The following is a 16,326-nucleotide window of genomic DNA, read 5'->3' on the forward strand; positions in this document are numbered from 1 at the left end:
TATATCCTGGTGGATTATGGGTTCAATGACCTATGCCCCGCTCAGGCAGCATTAAGGTGGTCTAGTCTATTTTCTGGTGGAAGCTGGTTAACCCAAAGGAAGTAGGGCTGCTGAATAAGAGGAATATGAGGATGGATTCAAGGAAACTGGAAAATCAAGGTTTTCTAGTTCAAAACTGGAGGAATGAAATGAAGTGTGTACTCTTGGGCTATGGTGTGTCCCAATCCCTCCCTTCCCAGGACATAATTCAGGTACTCACCCCTTCACCGCCATTTTCACCTGTGTTGGCAAGCATTTCCTGCAGGGCTCTGACAGAGAGGGACTGTTCCAGCACAAAGTTGCAGACGCAGAGATCTGGAGGAACATACTGTGGAAATAAAACCAGAATGAGGATGCCTACTCATGTCGGTTGGGGATCAGTCATGCAGTAACATCTCAAGGGCAAAGAGCCTATGAATCAAAGTAACATTTGATGGATGGATGGATGGATGAGTACAAAAGGCAGATTTTTTCTTGTTCACGCTAAGATGAGTTTCAAGCTGGATTCTAAAGTAGGAAGAGAAGAAAATCCCAAAGTCTCAAGGGCACAGTGACCAAGATGTCAGGATCAACTTGAGTGAGGGCTGGGGGCACCCATGGGAGAACACTACACACACAGCCTTATTGAAGCAGGGAAGGCTGATTGACACTGATGTCTGGCTGGGAGCAAAGGGAGAAAATCACTTATCCATAATAATTTGTAAGCAGACAAGAGCAAACTGGCTTTCAACAACAGTGACCAAAATAGGGAATCCATTTACTTGTTCAGAAGATCTGGATACCACAGTGTAAAAGGAGCTACATACATTTACTTCTGAACAAAGAAATGTCCAGAACTATAAGAATTGATGATCCCTACAGCAATCATTCTACATCATTGCTCAGGTAATACCATGATATTCTCAAACATTTTTCAAAAACAAAGATAGCCTTCTCTGTAGACTGTAGTAACAGTTAATGCTCATTGAGTACTTTTCTAGGCCAGATATTGTTTTAAGTGCTTTGCTTTAAGCGATTTCCTTTAACCCACACAACTATTTCATGTATAGATATTATTAGTATTTGAGCTTACAGCAAAGGAAAGTAAGACACAGGGAAGGTAGGTCATCTGTCCAAGGTGATGGCTTACACTTGGATGAGTTGGATTCAAATCCATACATCTAACTCTATTCCTGCTGCTGACAACACTGCAGATTTTTTCCACAATTAGAATATTTTCAATCAGCAAATATTTAAGTATTATATTTCTGTAAGACACAGCGCTTGGTATTCAGAAAGATACAAAGACATGCAAACAAAAATAACTACTCTTTAGGAGTTTACAACCGGGTTCCACGACGCACCATTTCCCTTGGGAATACCGCTTACATTCACCTTTCACATCGAGCCTTTGTCGCCCCTGTAATATTGGCACCATGAGAATACCAGGAATGAGGGCCAGAAGTCACCCACAACTATGTCTAACACTCAGAGACAGATAACATTGCTTTCATGAACCTTCAACTAAAAAGCTAAAGCAAACCTGTTGCTAAAGCAGAGACAAGCCCTCTGCTTCACAACATTTTCATTTATTAAATAAATATTATGAAATCAGCAATCTTTAAGTTCTCCTCACTTTCCAAGTGTTTGTACCTTCTTCCTCCTCCTCAGCCTCAATGCCCTCAAAAAAAAAAAAAAAAAAATGACATCCCTCTTGTTGGACTCGCTCACTCTTTCCCTTTAGTAAAGTTTTAACATCCCCTAAGCCAAGAAATCGGAGAAGGCAATGGCACCCCACTCCAGTACTCTTGCCTGGAGAATCCCATGGGCAGAGGAGCCTGGTAGGCTGCAGTCCATGAGGTTGCTAAGAGTCAGACACAACTGAGCGACTTTACTTTCACTTTTCACTTTCATGCATTGGAGAAGGAAATGGCAACTCACTCCAGTATTCTTGCCTGGAGAATCCCAGGGACGGGAGAGCCTGGTGGGCTGCTGTCTGTGGGGTCGCACAGAATTGGACACGACTGAAGCAACTTAGCAGCAGCAGCAAGCCAAGAAATAGAGGAAAACAACAGAATGGGAAAGAGTAGAGATCTCTTGAGGAAAATGAGAGATACCAAGGGAACATTTCATGCAAAGATGGGCTCGATAAAGGACAGAAATGGTATGGACCTAACAGAAGCAGAAGATATTAAGAAGAGGTGGCAAGAATACACAGAAGAACTGTACAAAAAAGGTCTTCATGACCCAGATAATCACGATGGTGTGATCACTCATCTAGAGCCAGACATCCTGGAACGTGAAGTCAAGTGGGCCTTAGAAAGCATCACTACGAACAAAGCTAGTGGAGCTGATGGAATTCCAGTTGAGCTATTTCAAATCCTGAAAGATGATGCTGTGAAAGTGCTGCACTCAATATGCCAGCAAATTTGGAAAACTCAGCAGTGGCCACAGGACTGGAAAAGGTCAGTTTTTATTCCAATCCCAAGGAAAGGCAATGCCAAAGAATGCTCAAACTACCGCACAATTGCACTCATCTCACATGCTAGTAAAGTAATGCTCAAAATTCTCCAAGCCAGGCTTCAGCAATATGTGAACCGTGAACTTCCAGATGTTCAAGCTGGTTTTAGAAAAGGTAGAGGAACCAGAGATCAAATTGCTAACATCTGCTGGATCATGGAAAAAGCAAGAGAGTTCCAGAAAAACATCTATTTCTGCTTTATTGACTATGCCAAAGCCTTTGACTGGGTGGATCACAATCAACTGTGGAAAATTCTGAAAGAGATGGGAATACCAGACCACATGACCTGCCTCTTGAGAAACCTGTATGCAGGTCAGGAAGCAACAGTTAGAACTGGACATGGAAGAGCAGACTGGTTCCAAATAGGAAAAGGAGTACATTAAGGCTGTATATTGTCACTCTGCTTATCTAACTTCTATGCAGAAACGCTGGGCTGGAAGAAACACAAGCTGGAATCAAGATTGCCGGGAGAAATATCAATAACCTCAGATATGCAGATGACACCACCCTTATGGCAGAAAGTGAAGAGCAACTAAAAAGCCTCTTGATGAAAGTGAAAGTGGAGAGTGAAAAAGTTGGCTTAAAGCTCAACATTCAGAAAACGAAGATCATGGCATCCCGTCCCATCACTTCATGGGAAATAGATGGGGAAACAGTGGAAACAGTGTCAGACTTTATTTTTTGGGGCACCAAAATCACTGCAGATGGTGACTGCAGCCATGAAATTAAAAGACGCTTACTTCTTGGAAGGAAAGTTATGACCAACCTAGATAGCATATTCAAAAGCAGAGATATTACTTTGCCAACAAAGGTCCGTCTAGTCAAGGCTATGGTTTTTCCAGTGGTCATGTATGGATGTGAGAGTTGGACTGTAAAGAAGGCTGAGCACCAAAGAATTGATGCTTTTGAACTGTGGTGTTGGAGAAGAGTCTTGAGAGTCCCTTGGACTGCAAGGAGATCCAACCAGTCCATTGTGAAGGAGATCAGCCCTGGGATTTCTTTGGAAGGAATGATGCTAAAGCTGAAACTCTAGTACTTTGGGCACCTTATGCGAAGAGTTGACTCATTGGAAAAGACTCTGATGCTGGGAGGGATTTGAGGCAGGAGGAGAAGGGGACGGCAGAGGATGAGACAGCTGGATGGCATCACTGACTCGATGGATGTGAGTCTGAGTGAACTCCAGGAGTTGGTAATGGACAGGGAGGCCTGGCGTGCTGCGATTCACGGGGTTGCAAAGAGTCGGACATGACTGAGCGACTGAACTGAACTGAACAGAAGCCAAGAGTGGGCTTCCCCAGTGGCTCAGCAGTAAAGAATCTGCTTGTGCTGCAGAGCATGTGGAGAATTGGGTTCAATCTCTGGATCGGGAAGATCCCCTGGAGAAGGAAATGGCAACTCCCTCCAGTAATCTTGCCTGGAACATCCCACGGACAGAGGAGCCTGGAGAGGTACTGGCCATGAGTCATGAAGAGTCAGAAACAACTGAGCAACTAAACAACAACCAAGTATAGGTTGATCCAAGTATCTGCGATCCTATCCCAAAGGCTACTGGCCCATGGGCAACTTCACCTTTTGAGTACTTGCCGCTTCAATGCTTTTCTATTCAGGGTTTCTGCAGTCAGAAATCCTAAAAACCCAGACTTCCTAGAATTCTGGTATTACAGGAAACTGCCCAGTTCTCTTTATGAACATGATATAACCAAGGAGAAATTGTACCACCAGGAGACAACAGCCTTTATTTTACACACTTCTTGCTTTGTTTTCAAGGTTTGTTCCTGCTGCAGGTAATTAACTCATTTGTATGGGACTTGAGGAAGCAGACAGCTGGTGATGCAGGGCAAGGCTTCACATTCAGGGAGTGTTTTTAGAGCACATATCGCATCATTATAAGTGGCAGACAATAATATGATAAAGCATTTCCATAAAGATCATATGCCATAAACGTATATTGTCTGACTCAGTCTTCCCAAAGAGGATGCCATCTCACAAGATTTTACAGAGGTTTTTCCTCCTACCACTTCTTGGTCTATCTGGATCTCAAGTCCCCAGAATAGGAGGCCAAAAAAGCCAGGGTTTGAGGGTTTTTCCTTTCTCCTTCACTTCACTAGAACATGTGATTTGGAATTTTTTTCTATTCAGGAACATCAGCAGGTGTAGTTGTACTTAAAGGGGTGTAATGTACTTTAAGGGGTGCATTTTGGGTTAATTAACTGAATAACCCCGATATTCATGCTCACTTTGACAAGAACCCCGTGTAGTCCAGTCTCTTTAAGACACAAACTTTCACAGCTCCAAGTGCTAGAGATTCTGTCCTTATACAAGATTGTGTGATTCTGACTCAGCTCTCTTCCCTCCTGGTCTGGATTACTTGGACAAAGATAGGAATTCTCCTCGGGCACCACCATCCTCCAACCTGATACCAGACACTAGGCAGGCTCCAGTTAAACTTTTCTTTTCCCCCCAGATATTAAAAGTCCCAAGGTGGATTGGCTATATATACCCCAATACAAAATAAAAAGTTTAAAGTTTAAAAATAGGTAAAAGTCCCAAGATGGTTGTGATTTAATTACTGGTACCAATGGGTACATTTACAGAGAGACAGTGAGCATGGAGAGGAAGCATCTCCTGTGAGAGCACTGTGTCTCCCATAGGTTTACATCATTTCCTCAAAGTTTATTTTTTCCACCTCTAGAGTGTGGTCCTGCCTGGACTCTCCATACTCAGGGATAAGGTCACACACCACTCCAAGAGCACGGAGAATGACATGTGGGCAGTAGCAAGGGAAGGAAGAGGGCAACGGGAATATGTGGAGAAAAACAAAAAGCAGCTAACAACTCGTGACATGAAGTGCAGAGCACAGAGCCATCTGACCTGCTCCGCCAGCTGCCATCCTTAATTAAACTCCGCACCGGCCAGAGATCCCACCTCCACATTTCCCAAGAATGAGCAGAGGCTACTGGTCCATCAGAGCTAATTTGTTTGCAGCAGAAGAGCCCCCAGGAGGCCGGCTCATTGTCTCTGTGCTCTGGAGGCTGAGCCTCAGTCACTGCCTGGCAGGCGTGGGGCATGTGTTTGATGATTCTCAGCATGGAGAGAAGGGCTCTGTTGACATCTGTTCTGAAATAGCTCCTCATCACTCTCCGCAGCCCAGTCCTCAGCCTAGAGAAGCACCATTTCCAAATGTCCTACAGAAAACCTTGAGATGCCAGGGCTCTGTTTAAGCCAGGAACTAGGTATTCATTTAGCCCTAATACATAGAAAAGAACAAAAGAAAAGGCCTATGGACCCTCCATGTTCCCTTAATCTAGGTACTCCAAGTATTTTTCTGGGGCTTACTAAGTCCAAGATGGTGGGAATTTGACATTTCTATTATTGGCTTCACATAACATTTTTCTACCTAGCAACCCCACATTGTACACTCACAAGGGTACTAGTTGGTATGAGGCAAACCTTCAGGGAAATGAAGAGAAGAATTAGTTAACAGAAGTGGGGCTGTCCTCTCTCCATTACACTGTTAACTACAGTCTTCTATGGCTTACATAGTTCTTCACACGGTGCAATCTGTTTCACTAAATTGTGGGTATCTTGTAAAATATGTGTCTGATTCTACTTTTGGTTTCTTAAAGTACACAGAACATCAAGAACTCAACTCAAACCTTCTTAAATGGACTCTGTGTCCTAGACTATCTGAGAGCACGTGACTGATGGTGCCTGTGGTTGCAGACATATTGCACTGAGCACACACCTGCCCGGCTGAGCCCCTTCCCCAAGTCTCCAGCTTAAGATTCAAGGGACTTTTCTTCTCTCATTGTCATGGGTCTGCTCCCATTTACTGTTGATCCATCTGGCCCTCACACAGCCAAGACTCAATGCTACACTCTGTGAACACATTAATGGGTTATTGGTTAAGAGCGAATGTTGTAATACAGGACTTCCTGAGGTCCCATCTATGTTCAACCACTTATTAGCTGAATGATATTAGGTGGGTAGCTTTGTGTCTTTGTGCCTTAGTTTCCTTGTCTGTAAAGTAGAGATCTAATGGTACCTACTCCTCAGAATAAACTCAGTTTTTTTGTTTAAAGAACTTAAACAGAGTCTTATATGTAGAGTCTGGCACATAGTAAGTACTAAATAAATGTCAAATGTTATCCACAGAGGGCAGTGAAGTCCAAACATCCATAACTCTCTTAAATGTTCATGTATATAATTTTTCAAGTTCTTATTTTGTGTAAGGATAATCCCTGCCCATTAAGGCTGTGTGGTCTCGTGGTGTATGGGGAAAACAAATGGACAGTTTTTAGAGTATGATTCAAAAGGCCCACAGAAGGAGAAGGAAGTGTGTGAGGAAGCACACGGAGCTGAGTGGGGCTGAAGTGGGAGAGAGGAACAAGGAAAGAAGGTGAGAAGTGAGGTTGGGGAAGAAGCAGGCATTAGACTGAGGGTCATGAGTCCCTTGCCAAGGATTTTGAACTTCATCTTCAGGGCAATAGGTGACATCAAAGGAAGTGATAGGATCAAATGTACATCTCTGAAAAGTCACTGCAGTTCCAGTGTGAAGGGGCTAGAACCAAGGCAGAGAAACAAGTTAGGAGGTTGTTGCAATAAACTACTTACAAGATAACAATGACATGAAGTAAAGTAATGGTGGTAGACATGAAGATAAAGTAGTGAATTAGAAAAATCTGCAGAAGTTGAGAGAGAAGATCTGGTGACGAATTGGATGTAGGAGAGAAGGGGAAGATGGTCAGTGTTTCTATCGGATGGCAAAAGAGGGCAAAAAAAAAAAAAAATTCAGGAAGAACAAGCCACCCCAAGAGTTAGAAGAACCACACACATAGCAATTACATTTAGCAAATTTTCCCTGGATCTCCATTTGGGCAACAGAATGATGATGGGAGAATAAAGGCTCTAAGGTGATATAGCGGTAGCCCTGAGGGTGTCAACAGAGGGAGGCTCATCTGGGAAAACATAAGGAATTGGAGAGAATGACACCTGTTCTCCACAAAAGGAGAATTCCTGGAGGCCCAGCAGCCAAAATCAGCCCAAGTATCCTCCGTTTCCTTTCCCATCCCCATTAGGTGGTCAGCCAGTATTTAGAGAACCTAACAATATGCTTTGACTGTGTGGATCACACTAAACTGTGGAAAATGCTTCAAGAGATGGGAATACCAGACCACCTGACCTGCCTCTTGAGAAACCTGTATTCAGGTCAGGAAGCAACAGTTAGAACTGGACATGGAACAAGACTGGTTCCAAATAGGAAAAGGAGTACATCAAGGCTATATACTGTCACCCTGCTTATTTAACTTATATTTAAAGTACATCATGAGAAACACTGGGCTGGAGGAAGCACAAGCTGGAATCAAGATTGCCGGGAGAAATATCAATAACCTCAGATATGCAGATGACACCACCCTTATGGCAGAAAGTGAAGAGGAACAAAAGAGCCTTTTGATGAAAGTGAAAGAGGAGAGTGAAAAATTGGCGTAAAGCTCAACATTCAGAAAACTAAGATCATGGCATCTGGTCCCATCAATTCATGGGAAATAGATGGGGAAACAGTGGAAACAGTGGCTGATTTTATTTTTCTGGGCTCCAAAATCACTGCAGATGGTAATCGTAGCAATGAAATTAAAAGACGCTTACTCATTGGAAGGAAAGTTATGACCAACCTAGACAGCATATTAAAAGGCAGAGACATTACTTTGCCAACAAAGGTCTGTCTAGTCAAGGCTATGGTTTTCCCAGTAGTCATGTATAGATGTGAAAGTTGGACTATAAAGAAAGGTGAGCACCGAAGAATTGATGCTTTTGAACTGTGGTGTTGGAGAAGACTCTTGAGAGTCCCTTGAACTGCAAGGAGATCCAACCAGTCCATCCTAAAGGAGATCAGTCCTGGGTGTTCATTGGAAGGACTGATGTTAAAGCTGAAACTCCAATCCTTTGGCCACCTGATGCGAAGAGCTGACTCATTTGAAAAGACCCTGATACTGGGGAAGATTGAGGGCTGGAGGAGAAGGGGACGACAGAGGATGAGATGATTGGATGGCATCACAGATTCAATGGACATGAGTTTGGGTAAACTCTGGGAGTTGGTGATGGACAGGGAGGCCTGGCGTGCTGTAGTTCATGGGGTCACAAACAGTCGGACACAACTGAGCAACTGAACTGAACTGAACAATGTGCATGAAGTACTGTGCCAAGCTAGCAAGGTAATGCTCAAAATCCTTCAAGCTAGGCTTCAACAGTATGTGAACCTACCAGATGTACAAGCTGGATTTATAAAAGGCAGAGGGAACCAAAGATCAAATTGAAAAAGCCCATTGGATCAGAAAAAAGCAAGGGAATTAAAAAATAAACAACTACTTTGGTTACATTAACTAAGCTAAAGACTTTGTGTGGATGACAACAAATTGTGGGAAATTCTTACAGAGATGTGAATATCAGACCACCTTACCTGTCTCCTGAGAAACCTGTATGCAGGTCAAGAAGCAACAGTTAGAACCAGACATGGAATAACAGACTGGTTCAAAATTGGGAAAGGAGTACCTTAAGGCTGTATACTATCACTCTGCTTATTAACTTATATGCAGAGTACATCAGGCAAAATGCTGGGCTGGAAGACTCACAAGTTGGAATCAAGATTGCCAGGAGAAATAACGACCTCAGATATGCAGATGACACCATGCTAATGGCAAAAAGTAAAGAGGAATAAAGAGCCTCTTAATGAAGGTGAAAGAGGAGAGTGAGTAACTGGCTTAAAACTCAACATTCAAAAATCTAAGATCATGGCATCTGGTCCCATCACTTCATGACAAATAGATGGGGAAACAGTGGAAACAGTTACAGACTTTATTTTCTTAATAAAAAAATATCTCAAAATCACTGCAGATGATGACTGCAGCCATGAAATTCAAAGATGCTTGCTCCTTGGAAGAAAAGCTATGACCAACCTAGACAGCATATTAAAAACAAGAGACATCACTTTGCTGACAAAGATCCATCTAGTCAAAGCTATGGTTTTTCCAATAGTCATGTATGGATGTGAGAGTTGGACCATAAAGAAGGCTGAGCACCAAAGAAGTGATGCTTTCAAATTGTGGTGCTGGAGAAACTCTTGAGAGTCCTTTGGATGGCAAGGAGATCAAACCTGTCAATCCCAAAGGAAATCAACCCAGAATATTCATTGGAAGGACTGATACTGAAGCACCAATGCTTTGGCCACCTGATGTGAAGAGCCAACTCACAGGAAAAGACCCTGATGCTGGGAAAGATTGAGGGCAAGAGGAGAAGAGGGCAACAGAGGATGAAATGGTTGGATGACAGCTCCAACTCAATGGACATGAGTTTGAGCAAACTCCGGGAGATAGTGAAGGACAGGGAAGCCTGGCGTGCTATAGTCCATGGGGTCGCAAAGAGTTGGACATGACTTAGTGACTGAACAACAACTGTGTCACCTGCTGTGGGGAATAAAAAGAGAAAGACATGGTTTCTAACCTTAAAGAATTTTTAAGCTATTTGAAGAGACAGATCTACCATACATGAGACTTTATGAAACAATATAAAAGTTGATATTCAATGCTAAATTGAGCAGTTTGAGTTTTATGTTTGCTGGACCCAGAAATGATGTTGTGATGGAAAAGGTCAGCCCAGGCTGGAGTGCGGCCTGAAGAGGGGTTACAAGAGCAAGCAGTTCCTGGCACAGAGCCAGAACCTGAATTTGTATTTAATGAATGAACAAGATGGGAGAGTTCTTTTTCCATTTTCTTGTGTGGATTCTTTCTTTCTGTTTAAAATTCCACTAGTTGAAGCTGAATATTTAAGTTATAGGCTTTGCAGGACCTCTGTCCTTACTTCCCTTTGCTTTTTCATCTAATTCAGCCACACCTCCAACTCATCTCTGTGGGCACCATGTCTGCTAGTGACGGACAGAGCTGGACTCTGTCCCCAGTGGTCTGGCTTCTACATGACTCGTTTGTTCCATTTCACCACAGTGCCTCAAACGGGATTGATAAAATCTCCCTATGAGGCTCAGTGTGAAAAGAATGAAAGTATTAGTTGTTCAGTCATGTCCGACTCATTGTGACTCCATGGACTGTAGCCTGCCAGGCTCCTCTGTCCATGGAATTTTCCAGGCAAGAATACCAGAGTAAGTAGCCATTCCCTGCTCCAAGGAATCTTCCCTGGCGGCTCAGAGAGTAAAGAATCTGCTTGCAATGCAGGCAACCTGGGTTCATTCCATGAGGCTCAGTGGAGTCCTACTCAAAGACTGTGGATGAGAAGATTTCCCAAGCCCTTGAGGGCAGAAAATTATTCTCTCCTCCAGAAAATGTTTCAGGTCAATCTGGCCCAACTGGGTACAGAAATCTTTGGATAAGACCAACTTTCCATGGGAGAACATCAGGATGGCTAGAGACGGGACATACAGCTTGTATTTCAGGAATTTTAAGCGCTTCATAGACATGATCTCATCCATCTACAGCAGACATGAGCTCATTTGTGGACTGCTTCTCTATCATTGATAATACATAATTATTTGCATTGTATTTATACTTTAAAGGCAGAGCCAATCATTAACCAGACTAGCACCTATATCTTGTCCCAGCCAGGTTTAAGTATTTATGCAGTTAAGTGCCTTTTACATTTACCTTTGTTACTTCTGCAAAATATTTGATAGAATATAATGAGGAAAGTTATAACAGTGAATATTTATTTATTTATTTTTAACAGTGAATATTTAAATCTAAGGTTGTTGCTCAGTCTCTGTGTTTCTACAAAAATAGTTGGTGGCTTTGGGTTCAATCCCTGGGTTAGGCAGACCCCCTGGAGGAGGAAACAGTAACCCACTCCTGTATTCTTGCCTGGAGAATCCCATGGAGAGAGGAGCCAGGAGGCTACACTCCATGGGGTCACAAAGAGTCAGACACGACTGAGCAACTAAGACCAACAGTTACAACTATTTTAGAGTTGGCTCAACTGAGATACACAAGAATTAGGTAAAACTTAATATGGGCAAGTGGAGAAATAAGAACAGAATTCATATATACATTTACAATGTATCTATTTACCTATATATATAATCATAGCAGGTATTGTACTAAATTTTATCTCATTTAACTCTAACATCAACTCTTTAACAAAAAATTATAGATCGTTTGTAAGTCAGAAAGGCTGAAAGGCTTTCCCATTACCACATCTGAGAATAGCATTCAAGTCGGGAATTCCAAATTCAACTCTTTCTGATACTGTGTCAATATTCCTGAAGAGAAGGTTCTCATCTCTACACCAATGTTGTGGGACTCTAACTCTACAAGGCTACCCCCTCCCAATTTTTATTTTTTAGCCACACCATGTGGCACGTGGGGATCCTAGTTCCCCCAGCAGGTATCAGCCCTACACAGTAGAAGCACAGAATTTTAACCACTGGGCTGGAAGTCCCCTCCCAATTCTTATACTTTAATAATTTAAGGACTTCATATTAGGTTCTTGACTATCTCAGGAAGGGTGGGTCTGGAATGGCCACTGGGAATGCAAAGATTATGACTGCAGTTGGTGGGACTATCTGGGCTCAAGAACTTTCTCAAGTTGAGACTCCTGGCAGGCAAGCTTATTTCCATCATTACACAGTTCTGAAATCTGACACTGACTTATTACCAGGTAAGTGCTCTCTTCCAAAAAGCAATTCAACTCTGGGCATGACGAGACAAGTTTCCACTAAGGACACAATACATATGTAGATTTTAAACATGTATACATCCAGATTTTACACATGTTGAGGGAAGAGACTTTGCCTGTGTTAAGAGTCAGTGTGAAACAAGTTTAAAATGTATAAAACCTTGTATACGTTTTAAAAAAATGTATTTTGCTATGGAAAAGGTTAGATGGTCTTTCTGAAAATATTATACTCAGAAACTGTTCACAACATTTGAGTTCAACTTTTGCCTGGACTTTGCTAACAAAAATCATGTATGTGAATAGCAAGGCACACAGAATTTAAACTCAGAGATGGAAAACATTCTCTTGGGGAGGAGAAGACAAAGATGTTACTATGTTTTAAAGGAATGGAGTAAAGAAAGTGCCTTTTGATGCCCAAGGAATCAACCACAGGAAGGCAATGCTCTCAGCGTCCACCAGTCTCCTGGTGGCTGTTTATTCTAAGGAACAGTGAGCATCCGTGGGAGGACTGACAGCTGTGGAAAATCACTACCGCAGCGCAAGGAGACTTACTAGGCAAAATCATGGTCCAGAGCAGAGTGACTTCAGCGTCTGATGCCATGCTGGCCTGAGGTTTACTTCAAGAAAGAAAGATTATTCAGAAGGAAAGGGATGGAGTAGGTTGATCACTCACAAGAGAAAGGAAGAATATTATCAGGTTACAGAAAGGTGTTGATATTTAAAAAATCAAATAGAAAGCTTCTACTAGGGAGTTAAAAATTTACTTGAGTAAAACATTCGCTGAAACACTTCCTATGTGAGCAAGGAGCCACTGTCACTTAGAAGCAGGAAATCCAAATTGCAGGCCAAATATCCTTTGAGAGAAGTCCTGCCCGGAAATACCAGCCGAAAGTGATAAAGAACTAAAAACATTCAGTCACTGTTTCCTTCCTTCATCCCTCAAATGCCCAGATATTGGCTATTTAATTGACACTGATCAACAGATCTTTTACAGTCTAGCCTCTCACAGGGAGAATATTTATTAATTCAAATATGAGCCACACTGGCAACATCACCTATCCTTTTGATGATGCCCAGAGATTTCTCACAAGAGGCAGCACAAATAAGCTTGTTATGGAATTGTGAATGTAGAAACACAGCTGGCCCAAGAATCTTCAGGGCAAGACTGCTGACACTTATGATTCCTGAGACTCTTCAGGTGGTACTTTAAAAGAATATCCCAGATGACTCTGAAGCAGGATGCCTCTAACCTTAATTTGAAAGACACCACAGAGAAACTGAACCAAACAAGTAAATTCAGGTCCCTGGACAGTAACTGATTTTTTACTCTAGATCTTTTGTTAAAGAGCTCAATTCATCAAAATATAAGAATTTCTTTCAAACGAATAACCCAATAATTTGAAATACACATAATTGTTGTTTATATGATCTTGCCTTATGGCCCCAACCAAAAGTAACACTGAGGTACCCTGGACACCAATATTTTGCCAAGCATCAGTTGCTTCTGGCACAGTTAGGAAGAATGTCCACCAAGAGCCTGGCAAAAATCAGTGCTGTGAAGCTTGTGTTCTTTAAAATGAGGAAGAAGGGGCAGCCAAAGAATGAGAGTCAAAATGCTGGGCAGCTGGCTTGTAAAGCTGCCTGCTGGGAAAATGCATAACTGACAGGCTGGATGGTTGATTTGGTTCTTGATTGAGCCAAGTTTTTCCTGCCTGGCATGGCTGACGTGTTAAATAACAAAGGTGCCAAAAGGTGGAAATGCGGAACACTTGCACCTGGCAAAAACAAGCTGTGCGGAGGAGCAGCAAACAATACCTACTGTTTATAGACAGAGTGGAAACAATGACTCTTTATATGGTCCTAAAAAATATGGCCATAAATAAAACTCTAACTTAATGAGTAGCACAGGCAATACAACAAGCTCTGTAGTAAGAAATAGGACCCTAAATTCCTAGTTTTCAGTGGGATCTACTACGAGAAACTGAAGTTATTATTCCAAAGAGCTTACATGCTGGAAAAACAGCAGAGCTCAGGAAAGAGGAAAGGCAGCGTGTCAGCAAGGAGATGAAACCAGCATGTGTTTTCCATGTGCTGTGAATAAATTAGGGGTGTCAGCATCAGCAAGCAAAGCAGCAGAGGGCATAGGATGGAAGAGCAAGAATGAAGCACGATTGACAGAAATGTCAAGTGATGAGATCAAAGCTGAGGGGGGCAGGCTGGCAGGAAAGCCTAGTCTCAACCTAATGTTTGTGTTTTAGTCTCGAGCTTGGTTTCCTTTAGCTTTGGTAGGAGGAACACTGACCAGCAGGGCACCGCCCCCATATTCCTTGGCAATTTCACTTGCTCTTGCATCCCTTTTGTGAAATGACATGGTTGTTAGAGAATTTAGAAACCATGGTGAAGCTTTTCTCCAATACCCAGAAGTGGTATCCAGCAGCTGCAGGAGAGGACAATGTGTTTCTCTTGGCCTCTCATTGCATAACAGGAAGGAGAAGATTGGGGGAAGCATTCTGAGGCGCGCACAGAGCAGAGAAAATGCCAAGCTCAACTAAAGGCTGATGGAACAGAGACACTGGGTACCCAACAGCAGTGCTGTCCCCCTTAGGGGCAATGATCACCACAATTATTAACAGGGAGAACCTTCTGTGTACGGAGTCCTGCTTGACTGCAGCATTAGCTTCACGAGGCTCTTGGACTCAGGGTCTGAAGTGAACACAAAGCTCAGGGCACCAAAGGCCAAGAACAACAGCCTGGTTTCCAAATGTTTTGAATTTTTCTTCCAACACCTCCTTCCTACTCTCAAACTGAGTCCAAATTCCTAATGGAAACACAGTTTTTATTTTTTGTCCCCTCTGTGGAATTTTCATTTTGGTAAATATCCCTAAAATGTCATTTCCGGATTCGAAAATATTTTTTTCGGTAGGGTTATATGGGTATGTGTTCATAAAAGTTGCAATTTTAAAAACCTTTGTGGAAATAAATAATAGTTATAAATGTTAATAGTTTAAAGTTTTATAAAACTTTTCTCCAATACGTACAAATCCTCCAGTATTCCATCCCCTTCAACTGCCTCATAGTATCTGATCTAAACTACTACCAGGAGATGTTCATATTTGCAAGGATTAGCACCACAGGCCCCATTTGCAAGGGAGAATATAGTACTCAACACAGATATTTTAAAACATGTACACTGGAGAGAGATTTAGCACTGCTCCTCGGGAAGTAGCTGCATGAGTTAAAAATGCTCACTTAATAATAAGCACTCTCACAGTGGAGTGGTCTGTGTCTATTTCACTAGTGCCTTCCTTACCCGGAAGCATTCCAAGTATGAAGGACAAACAAACATCAACAAGATCATTGAACTATGGAGATCTGTTGGATGCCATTCTCTCCAAACCTCCTCTTGCTGAAGTCACCGATACCTTTCACTCAGCTCATGTGCCAGATTTGATAATCACAGGGAAATCATTAGGAGACTCAGTCTCTTCTAACTTGAACCCAACCCATCACTCAGCATCTGATGAAGGTGCCTAGGAAATAACCATGTCGAATACTGCTCCTGTCCACCCATCCAAGTTCATATGACAGAGCCTTAACTTGAGTTTCCTTCCTTAGCTCTGCTAGGTAGCTAACCCAGGTGACTGAGGTTTCCCATCAACAATGAGGAGAGAGAAGATTATCAGGGAGGGAAGGGGAAAGGAAAAGCCATCATCAGGACTCATACCTCCAGTACACAATGGTTGTATCAGCTCGGTACCATGAGAATCAACACACTGATAGAAACCAACAGACCAATGCCACACCTCAAAATGTAAAGTCCTTGCTCATGGTGACCCAAGATGTTTGTCAGACTGCATGAAGATAAATGTCTCAAATCAGCTGCCCTCCAGCACCATCTGTCCTAAAGTTCTCTGTGAACAAGATGAAGCTGAGTGCCATGTCTGGCTTTCTAGTAAACTTGCACATTTGGGAAAGAAGCAAGTTCATTCATCACTAAAGCAATTGGAAACTTTCCATGGCAGGCTGCAGTTAAGTGTGAACATGATGCTAATGAAGTCAAGGTTGGTGGTAGTTTGCCTCATTTTGTGATGCCATCTAGCTACTTTGTCATT

At 42.5% G+C, this 16,326-nt stretch overlaps 1 protein-coding gene across 1 annotated transcript in view; it reads right to left on the minus strand.

Annotated features, from left to right (window-relative positions):
• RYR3 (ryanodine receptor 3) overlaps positions 1-16,326 on the minus strand; it is a 558,656-nt gene that overhangs the window by 342,646 nt on the left and 199,684 nt on the right. The window contains exon 3 of the mRNA XM_015473104.3: positions 260-367. Coding sequence (XP_015328590.2) covers positions 260-367 — 108 coding nt within the window. The remainder of the gene's footprint in view (positions 1-259; positions 368-16,326) is intronic.

The sequence above is a fragment of the Bos taurus genome, chromosome 10 (assembly GCF_002263795.3).
Source record: "Bos taurus isolate L1 Dominette 01449 registration number 42190680 breed Hereford chromosome 10, ARS-UCD2.0, whole genome shotgun sequence".
NCBI lineage: Eukaryota > Metazoa > Chordata > Mammalia > Artiodactyla > Bovidae > Bos > Bos taurus.